Source organism: Zingiber officinale, chromosome 4A (assembly GCF_018446385.1).
Source record: "Zingiber officinale cultivar Zhangliang chromosome 4A, Zo_v1.1, whole genome shotgun sequence".
Classification (NCBI taxonomy): domain Eukaryota; kingdom Viridiplantae; phylum Streptophyta; class Magnoliopsida; order Zingiberales; family Zingiberaceae; genus Zingiber; species Zingiber officinale.
Window position 1 is genome coordinate 9286467 of NC_055992.1, and position 10360 is coordinate 9296826.

The 10360-nt window shown below is 42.8% G+C and overlaps 2 protein-coding genes across 2 annotated transcripts; one reads left to right on the forward strand and one right to left on the reverse strand.

Annotated features, from left to right (window-relative positions):
• The first annotated feature begins 415 nt into the window (after window positions 1–415).
• LOC121969504 (protein SMAX1-LIKE 3-like) lies at window positions 416–3435 on the forward strand. Its single transcript, XM_042519644.1, has 3 exons — window positions 416–1755; window positions 1903–2128; window positions 2222–3435. The coding sequence occupies exons 1-3, from the start codon at window positions 605–607 to the stop codon at window positions 3167–3169; spliced, it is 2325 nt and encodes a 774-aa protein (XP_042375578.1). The 5' UTR covers window positions 416–604; the 3' UTR covers window positions 3170–3435.
• Window positions 3436–6339: 2904 nt separating this feature from the next.
• LOC121973115 (NDR1/HIN1-like protein 3) lies at window positions 6340–7186 on the reverse strand. The gene has a single exon (XM_042524697.1). The coding sequence runs from the start codon at window positions 7124–7126 to the stop codon at window positions 6449–6451; it is 678 nt and encodes a 225-aa protein (XP_042380631.1). The 5' UTR covers window positions 7127–7186; the 3' UTR covers window positions 6340–6448.
• Window positions 7187–10360: the final 3174 nt, after the last annotated feature.

Genomic DNA, 10360 nt, shown 5'->3' on the forward strand with positions numbered 1-10360 from the left:
ATTGATCAAAACATGCATCATTAGAGCTACAGTGTGTACGTATGGTATGTCCTTGGTGCTGCTTGTTTACTACACCTGCTCCACTTTCCACCACAGGATCAAACGCTTTGCCCTCCATTTTCCCTCCCTCGCAAGGAAAGCACCCTTCTTAATTCCTTTCCGTCCATCTCAACGCATGGCGAAGTCCCCTAAACCATACACCCCTCGGTCCCATCATCAACTCTCACGTTCCTCCAACCCAGAAAGAAACCGAATTTCTCAAATCTCCAAAAGGATTTTTTGTAAAAATAAAAAATAAAAAAATAAAAAATAAAAAGAAGTAAAATTAAAGCGAACAAAAGCGGCCAAAGCAGAGACAGCAACAGCCATGCAGCTCCGCTCCCTAACTCAGCAATATCCAGATGTTCTCGGCTCGACCAAAACTAAAAGCACCTCTACAAAGTCCTCCTCACTTCCTCTGCCTCAGCCATCTCATTCGTTCCCTCCCAAATCGCTCCACCATTAATTCTTCTTCTTCTTCATCATCATCATCGTATATATATAGAGAGAGAGAGGGGGGATTGGTTTGTTGTACAAGTCGAATCGAAGACGAAGAAGAAGAAGAATGAGAGGAGGCAGCACGGTGCAACAATCGCTGAGCCCGGAGGCGGCGAGCGTGGTGGGACAAGCCGTCGGCCTGGCGCAGCAGCGAGGCCACGCACAGGTCACTCCGCTCCACGTGGCCAGCGTCATGCTTTCCTCTTCCGGCGCCGGCGGTCTACTCCGCTCCGCCTGCCTACGCTCCCACTCCCATCCGCTCCGCTGCAAGGCCCTCGAGCTCTGCTTCAACGTCGCCCTCAACCGCCTCCCCACCGCAGCCGCCGCCGCCTCCCCTTCCTCCTCCGCCTCCTGTTCCCTCCTCGGCGCCTACGCCCACCACCACCACCACCTCCACCGTCCCCCGGCCCTGTCCAACGCCCTCGTCGCTGCCTTCAAGCGCGCACAGGCTCACCAGCGCCGAGGCTCCGTCGAGGCTCAGCAGCAGCCGCTGCTCGTCGTCAAGGTCGAGCTCCACCAGCTTGTCGTCTCCATCTTGGATGACCCCAGCGTGAGCAGAGTAATGCGGGAGGCCGGTTTCTCCAGCACACAAGTCAAGTGCAATGTGGAGCAGTCCATCTCTCCCACGTCCGAAGACACCTACGCTCTCTCGCCGCTACCCAAGAAAACAAGGCCCCTAGACGCTGCTCGAGCGCGAGAGAACGACGTCGACGCCGTCATGGAGTCGCTAGTGAAATCCAAACAGAGCGGCTTCGTCATCGTCGCTGAAAATTTATCCACCTGCGAGGCCGTCATGAGAAGGGTCATGGAGAGGGCCGTGAGTGGCGACGTTCCTCATACTCTGAGGAGCCTCCAGCTCACAAACCTCTCGCTCTCTTCTCTCGAGCGCTCGTCGAGAGCAGAGGTGGAGGAGAAGACCAAGGAACTGAGTTGCCTCGTGAATGGAAGGAGCAGCGTAATCTACCTGGGAGATCTCAGTGGATTCAAGATTACAGATCAAAAAGAAGGGATCTTGTGTTCCCCCATGGAGCACGCGGTCAAGGAGCTCGGAAGGTTGGTCTCTCATGGTGTCGAAGGCGGCAAGATTTGGGTCGTGGGAATCGCAACCTACCTCACTTATGAAACTTCCATCTCTTGGCTTGATGATTTAGGAGTTCATGATATCGAGCCACTGTTTGTTCCAGGTGGAAGCTTGGAGCTGAGCCTCAGCTTTGACAGGTACATTTTCTCAAACTCCACTTTGAAGTGGATTTTTACGTTTAGATGGGCGACTGATGCAATCAGTCACTAGTTGATGTAACCTTCCGAAAGATCTCTTGCATTCGCCTAGTGGAAATGTCTGATTGATATCTACTGTCTTTCTAGCACTGGAGTTGATAGACATGTCCGAGGAAAGGGGCTTGGAGTGGAACCATCATGGCAACTGGATGCTCGAGAGAGGAACAAGAACTTTGGCTCTGCTGACTGGTGCAGCATAATTAAAGGAGCTCAAAGAACTGGTGTTAACGGTGGGCACGGCCCAAGACCTTCAAGCTGCCTACCTTCATGGCTTCAAAAGTTTGAGAAAGGAGGCATATCAAGTGACTCTACTGTATGCATGCCTCTTTGTGTTGTTCCTTTCATATGCTAGCTCAAAACAGTTCATGCAGATTTATGATGAATGATCACCTTCCAATTTTTATAGGATTCTCCCCAGATCACTGATCTATGCAAATGGAGCAGCTCAGGCAATTCAAATCAGCCAAAGAAAACACTCAATTTCTCTTGGAGTTTTCCATCATCTTCCATCCAGGGGAAGGAAAAAGATTCCTGTCACGAGTTCGATTTCTGGACGAGTGGAGCTACTCACAAGGACCAGGATGAGGATCCAGTGCCATCAATCAATAGTGAGAAAGTACTCTGTGTTAACATGAGCTCCTCTAGTGACTCCATGGAAGTTGAATACACCTCAAAGTTCAAGGAGCTCAGTGCGAAGAATCTCAAGACGCTATGCAGTGCATTGGAGGAGCAAGTCCCATGGCAGAAGCACATCATCTCTGACATAGCAAGCACCATTCTTCAATGCAGATCGGGCATGCGAAGGAGGAGTGAGAGATCGGAACCAGAGGAGGCCAAGCAAGAGACATGGCTGCTCTTCCAGGGTAGCGATTTCGAAGGCAAAGTAAAGATCGCCATGGAGATAGCCAGATTAGTCTTTGGCTCCTACACAGACTTCATTTCGATTAGCTCCGAAGCAAGCCATGGCTACATTGAAAGGTTTGCCGAAGCAATCAGAGATAATCCTCACAGTTGTATCTTGATGGAAGACATGGAGCAAGTGGACTACCAAACGCAACAAGGTATTATGAACGCGATAGGAAGTGGAAGAATTAAGAGGTCCGGTGGAGAGGAGATTAGTGTGAGTGATGCAATCATCATTTTGACCTGTGAAAGCATTGAGTATTCCAGTTCCAGTGCATGCTCTACTCCTACAGCCAAGCCAGGAACCGATTTTGACGACAGGAAGGATGCCAAGGATCCCCATCCTTTTGTTCTAGATCTGAATCTATCTGCTCCTGGTGATTTGGATGGCGCGGAGCTTTCTGAACTTGTTGATAGAACAGTCCTTTTCAAACTCCCTGAACACAATTGATTACGTCGAGTCGATACAGCAGGGTGTGCATGGTGGTGCAACTGGGTTAATTAGGATGAACACAAGTGAAACGTGTGTATTTGCAGCTTGTTATCCACACTGCTAGAATCCAAATATTCATTCTTCATCTTACAATTTTGTCATCTGAATTAGATATTAGCAAATTCATGGTAAAGACAGTGTTAACTTGTGCTTTTGACAGTCTTGTAGCTAGTTCATATATTATGCTTGTTGATTAAGCTCCATATCTGAAGGAAGAGAAAAAAAAAAGAAGATATTTTCTTTAAGTCAAAGAATCTTTTGTTACCAAAAGAATGAACAGCCAAAAGGATCATGTATGCTTAAATCATTGTCACTTTGAGTGTTGCTCAAATCACTTTTGCTTAACTAGTAGCAATAATGCTCTTTAATAATTTTCATCATGTCTTCACCTTTCCAGCCACTGAGGGAGAGAGGGTATAATTAAAAAGAGAAATTTAATTACCCTTAAGAAAGAACTGCAGTTTGGGTTAAAACCTAAGAATATATAAAAGAAGCGAGCAATGTAGATAATGGCAAAGCTTTTCGAAGGATGAGCTAAATTTGAAAGGCAAAAACAGCACAACATCTTCACTAACAATTATTAAAAGGAGCTACTTTCATGCATAATGATGAAGAGGAATCACTTTTCTCCACTTTGGGGTACAAGACTCAACATTCTCATCTTTGGAAACTAGTGAAAGTGAAAAGACTAACGCAACTAAGGATAGCATATTGCCTTTAGGCCTCAAAGTTGATGATTTGGAATCTTACTAGTAAGATAATCTTGAGGCAGGCAGGTGTTTGTGCTCTGTCCTGTGTGATCTTTGGTTTACAGTCTATTAATATACTTTCAGAAATGAATCGTGCGATCTTAAATAGTGATGCTTGCCTTAAAATGAGAGGGGATTTGGGAGTATCCTGTGGAGGGTGTTAAAAGCTGAAATGAGATATGGGGGAAGGGGAGTTAACAATGTTTTAGTGGATTCTCTTCCTTGGATTGTGCAAAAAAAAAAAAAAAAAAAACAGCAGGAACAGCAACAGCAGGGTAAAAAGTCACAAGTATATAATATATAAATTACAAAGTGAATGGTGCCTTTAAAAAAACTAGCCTCCTCTTCTCACCTTTTTCTTGTCTACCTTTTGACTGATGTCTCCAATGACTGCTTTGTTTGCAGACACATTCCAAATACCAAGTTGTTCATCTGATCTGCAGGTTTCTGTGGTTTTTTTTTCAGCATCCATTTTGTGCTTGTGTTTTTTATGATCACCACCCAGATTGCTGTTTTGTAGTCTACACCTGATGCTTTACTGGTTTGACTGATCAGATTCGACCAATTAATTCGAATCATTTATAGACTTGAAAAGTAATTAAAATGAAAAGAATCATTATATGTTACTGAAAGATAGTAAAAGAGCAAGTATAATACAACTTGATTGCACTGCAGATATTTGGGCATTGGAATAATATATATGAACTCCAATGGATATATTATGCATTTTGGATTAGCCATTGCCAAGAATATCATAGAAAAAATTTAACACGTTGCAAAACAAACATTTGATTTTCTTTCTTTTGTACCATTCGGTAATCTCCTATATGCAATAGTGTCACTGATCCTCAGTTTGGCCACTTGAGTAGAGACAAACTTTTGCTTTTCTCCTTGTACTTGTGTTTATTTTAGAACTCTGGATGATTCATAAATAACTTCTAACTTAATTTAACAAGAAGTAAACATATTTGAACAATTTTTTTTTAACCATGACAAAATAAAACAAGCTTTATCAATCGAATACCATGAACTTACATAGAACAATTCATACACAAACTTATAAATCTCATTTTCTTTACTTTTCTGTTTGAAGATATAAAGAATATAAAATTATGTACACATTTATAATACTATGTGTGTCATATTGACGAGACAAAAGGTGATATCATTCATTCCAAGTAATCCGGTATCGTCGGCACTACGATTAGATATATACAAGCGAGTAAATTTAAGTTTATTGATGAATTTAAGGTTAATAAGCTCAAACAATGAATATTAAGATTGGCTAATAGTGAGTGAACTTTGCTTGAGTTTGATGGGGACTATGACAACAATCTTCATCCTTCACAGTAAAATCATCTTCAAGTCTATAATTAGTAAATAGAATGTCGAAGCATGTTCTATGATTAGTAAATCATCTTTAAGTTTAATTAGTTTAAGCCGATATAAAATGAACCGATCGAAGACAAATATTGAATGTATATTTACTAACAATTCGTTTACAAGCTTTAATCTAGATTTCTGAAATCTACGTACGAAAAGAAAAACTAGAGATGGGACGATGATATCGATCCCGGGACTGAGAGACAAAGTTTCCACGCCACAAAATCTTTTGCAGTAGCAGCAGCGCTTTGAGATATATAAAAGGGGAAGCCATTAACGTCCCTCCTCGTTGAACGCCTTTCTCCTCCTAATCCCATGCAGATGCATGGAAGTAAGGGAAGCCTAAGAATGAATCTTTCTTTCTTGCTTTCTTCCTTTCCTTCTTTCTTTCTTTCTGCAAATGGAGGTCATGATTGTGTTCGATGGAATAAAATCATAAACGGATGGAGATGTGTGTGTGTGAGAGAGAGAGAGAGGGGCAGCAATCGATCGATCTCATGATTTCAAAGGTGATTGAGGCGTTGAGGGATCCGAGGAGATGGGCTGCCTCTCTTTACTTGATACTTTGCCCGAGAAATTGAACGCTTGGGGCTCCTCGCTGCTCTCTTTAAATTTGCTGCGGTGGCTTCCTCAGAGAAGAAAGGAAAGGAAAGGAAAGGAAAGGAAAGGAAAGGAAAGGGCGGTCAAAAAGAGAATGCATATGGATGTAAAGATAAAAGGAGGAGGAGGGAACGAGGAGGGAATTGAAGCCGATCAAGCTCAGCTTTCGGTCACGGAGTCTTCGCTCCCTTTCTTTCTCGAATGACGACAGGCGGGATCTACATTTGTTTTGTTTAGTTTTATGTCGGCCCAAGAGGCCTTTGACCCGGTTACTTTACATAGCCCAAATAATTAGCAATCGAAGCCCAAATTGAAGCTCCAGCAGAGCCCATCGCGAGGCCTGGCCCTGGGGAGAGCCACGCACGCTCGGACCAAAATTTTCGATGCAGAAACAAATTTCTGATAACTACGAATATGTGCCAAATAAAATAATAGGGGGAAAATGACATATCGAACAGTACAGATCGATCGATCGATCAAAATATAAATGAGACATCGTATTCTATCAGAAGACGTCCACGTCGCAGTCCGTGCTCTCGAACTTGCCGCCGGTGCCGGGCACCGGCAACTTCAGCGTGCAGTCGATGTGGGGCCGGTTGTACCGGAGCTTAAATATCCAAGCTTTGACCCTCATCTTGCCCCGCACCTTGACGTCGATGTTGTAGAAGCCCTCGCTCGTCTCCCTCAGGTAGGTTTCGCCGACGTCGGAGTCCCCGAGCAAGCGCTGCGTGCCGTCGAACAGGATCGAGCCGATCACTGTGGTGTTCTTGTGTCCTTGGTAGAAGGTGGGAAGGCTGGAGAAGCCGAAGCGGTTTTCGTCGTACTCCGCGCGGGCCTCCAGGCGGTCGTAGTAGAAGGAGAGCCGCCGGTTGGGGTTGCGGACGGTGAGACCGAGGGAGAGGTTGTAGCGGAGGGTGGAGGAGCCGTCGAGATCGAATCGGACGAGAGAGGCGGTGTCAACGCGGGCCGTGGGCTGGTAGGGGCGGAAGACGAGGCAGAGGACGAGGACGACGACGCCGAGGGCGACGAGGAGGGAGAGGAGGAACATGAAGAGGTTGCAGAGGAGGCAGCCGCAGCAGCAGCGGGAGGATCGGCCGACGCTGCGGAAGGAATGATGCCGGGGAGGCACCGGAGGGCCGTAATAGGCGCCGTTCAGATGCACTTGTTGCTTCGCGTCCGCCATGACGTACGATTGCAGAAACAGAGGAGGTGATGGTTTAGCGATGTGGTGGCGGTACTGGATGGTGTTTGATTCTTATAGCGGATGAGACGAGAAGGTTCTGAGAACCGCGGCCGTGCGTGACGTTGGTTGCCGGAGGGGAGAAGGAATTGAAATGCATCGGGTGGCGAAGCAAGCGCGTTGGGAGAGCTGAGAAGGTGGGCCGCCGTCGATTCACGCGTCACGCGGGAAAACAAAACAAAAAAACAAAAAACAAAAATGATAAATCCACTAGCTAGTTGACCCGTCCGATCATATAAACTTAGACTTAGGGACGTTTGATTTAGGGGAATGAGTGAGGAATGAGAATGATAATCATTAATTGTCATTGTTGATGTTTAAATTATAATAATATAATTACAATTAAGGGAATAAATCCTTATAATTGGGCAATAAGTGATTCTCATGTCTCCCCTTTCAATGAGTTATTACTCTATTTTCAACCATCAAAATATTCTCGTATTCCAAAAATATCCTTGATCCAAAACTAAAATTTTTCCCCTTAATATCAAATATCAAAATATATTTATTTAATTTTTCTTTCATATCACTTTCTCTCTCCTTGTTCTCTCTCATCATATTTTCTCTCTCCTCATTTTATCACCCACTTTCTATCTCCTGAATCTCTCTCATCACACTTTTTTTCCTCTTTTTTTCTCATTTTTCTAATCATACTTCCTCTCTCATCATATTTTCTCTCTTCTCAATCTTTCACATCACACTCTCTTTTATCTTTTTTTCTCATCACACTTTTTCTCTCACCATGCTTTCTATCTCATCACACTTTCTCTCTCCTCAATCTCTCCCTTTTTTCGTAACACACTTTCTCTCTCATCACACTTTTTCTCTCATGATATTTTCTCTCTCCTCAATCACTCCCCTCACATCTGTTTTTCTATTTTTTTCTCATCACACTTTCTCCCTCATCATACTTTCTCTCTCCTCAATCTCTCCCATCACACTCTCTCTCCTCTTTTTTATTTACACTTTCTCTCTCTTCATCCCTCTCATTTTATTTTTTCTCTCACCATATTTTCTTTCTCATCATCTATCATCATGATCTCTCCCATCATACTCTCTTTCCTTATGTTCTCTCATCGCACTTTCTCTCTCTTCATTCTTTTTCATCATACTTTCTCTCTCAACATTCTCTCTCATCATATTTTTCTCTCACATTCAACTTTCTCTCACATCTAATTCTTTTCTTATTTTCCTTTAAGGCTACGTTTGGTTGGGTGTGTAATGTAATCGAGCTTGTAATGTAATTAAATTTGTAATATAATGTAATGTAATGTAATGTAATCTTGATTACATTACTACGTTTGGTAATATAATGTATGTAATTTTTTATTACAAGGGTGATTACATTCTTTTGTTTGATATCCATTATTTTTTATAAGGAATGTAATTCATATTATTATAAAATGATAACAATATCCTGCGACTTCTACCGACGGCCGCCGCACCTTTGTCAGAGCTTGCGACCATCGGCGGCCGGCGATCGCCGCCGACCAGTGGTGGCGGCAGTCGGCAACGGCGATGGCCGATGACCGGTGGCGGCGATTGACGACCGACGGCGGAGGCGGGCGATGGGCGCGCGATAGCCGACGGGCTGTTGGCGGGCGACGGCTGATTAGGGGTATATTCGGCATTCAAATTTTGATTAAACAGTGACCTCGTAATTTAATCGGATTATATAATATTTGCTTTGTAATTCAGATTACAAAACTTCACTACCTTTTGTAATCGAGATTACATTACATTACATGTTTAAAGTTAAAATAAACAAAATAATCAACCTTGTAATATAATCCTGATTACATTAAAAGACAGATTACACCCTACCAAACATAGCCTAAGGGTAAAAAAAGAAATTTTGATTTATTCCGATAGAAAATATTCAACTAACTAAACATTACTTTTAAGAGGATATCCATGCTCATACTCATTCCTATTCCACCATACTATGATTCTCATTCCGATTCCTATTCCTAGGAAAGAACCAAACACCCCCTTAATCTGTGTCTGTTCTTACAGTATCACACTCAGATTTAGGAAGTCCAGCTGGCTATCAGCGATAGTTGACTACCCGACCTCAACTCTTGTGGACACCTAGTGATGTGATAAATCTATAAGTGCATGAAAGTATCATCAAATAAAAAAATATCGATCAACAGAGACCGTTGATTAAGCATTAATTAAGTTTACAAAGTTAAATATCTAGATAATTGAAACTAGGTTGGAGTCACAAACAATGGTGACAATGTTGGTTAGTCCTAGGAAGATCGTACTGGTTCCACTGTATAAAAATTTTGTAAAAGTATCGAACCTATCCTAATAACCTATTGTGTTATTTAGAAATTAAATTCAGAATCACAAACGGAACTTAACATTATTGATTCCAAATTTAACTTATCTGTTTTTAATGGTTTAGACTTGGATCGCAAACGATGCTTAACATTATTGATCCAAATCCACCTATGTTATAAATTCAATTAAATATTAATTTCAGAAATCGGCTTCCAGGTTAAACATGGCGAGACACTAGGTCTTCTTGGATATGGGAGCAACCATCACTTCCTAGACAAAGTCTTTCGATGAAATCTAATATTTAATTTCCTTATATAACCCTAGGTTTAATCAAAAGGAACAATCAAATCACAAATTTGAAAAACAAAAAAAACACAAACTTGAATCACAAATTCGAAACCTAGAATTATATGCCTCTTGTGTTTGGAATTTATACAAAGAAAAACTAGTATGATGCGGAAAATAATTACTAGTTATACCTTTCTTTGTAAGCAACAACCTCTTGATCTTCTATCGTATTCCTCTTCTTATCTCAGACGTTGTGTGAGCAACGATCTACCGAGATGAGAACCACCCAAACCCTTCTTCTTCCTCCTTGCAAGTTTCGGCCAAGCTCCTCTCCTTGAGATGAAGAGTTTCGGCCACCACCACCAAGCTCCAAGGGATGCTAGAAACAAAGCCTCATTTCTCTCCTTCTTCTCCTAGCTAGAACCGACCACCAACAAGAGCTCCAAGAGAGGGATGAATCCAGCCACTAAAGAAGAAGAGAAGAGGAGAAGAGCAAGGTCTAGGGTCGGCCACCACAAAGGAAGAGAGGGAGAAAAATAGAATCGAGTTGTCTTTCATGAAGGCATCCTACCCCCTCTTTTATAATCCTTGATCTCGTCA

Coding starts and splice junctions, on each gene's coding strand:
- LOC121969504 (XM_042519644.1), top strand. CDS start 605: ATGAGAGGAGGCAGCACGGTGCAACAATCGCTGAGCCCGGAGGCGGCG. Junction 1,756..1,902: donor CTGAGCCTCAGCTTTGACAG/GTACATTTTCTC, acceptor CTGTCTTTCTAG/CACTGGAGTTGATAGACATG. Junction 2,129..2,221: donor GCATATCAAGTGACTCTACT/GTATGCATGCCT, acceptor CAATTTTTATAG/GATTCTCCCCAGATCACTGA.
- LOC121973115 (XM_042524697.1), bottom strand. CDS start 7,126: ATGGCGGACGCGAAGCAACAAGTGCATCTGAACGGCGCCTATTACGGC.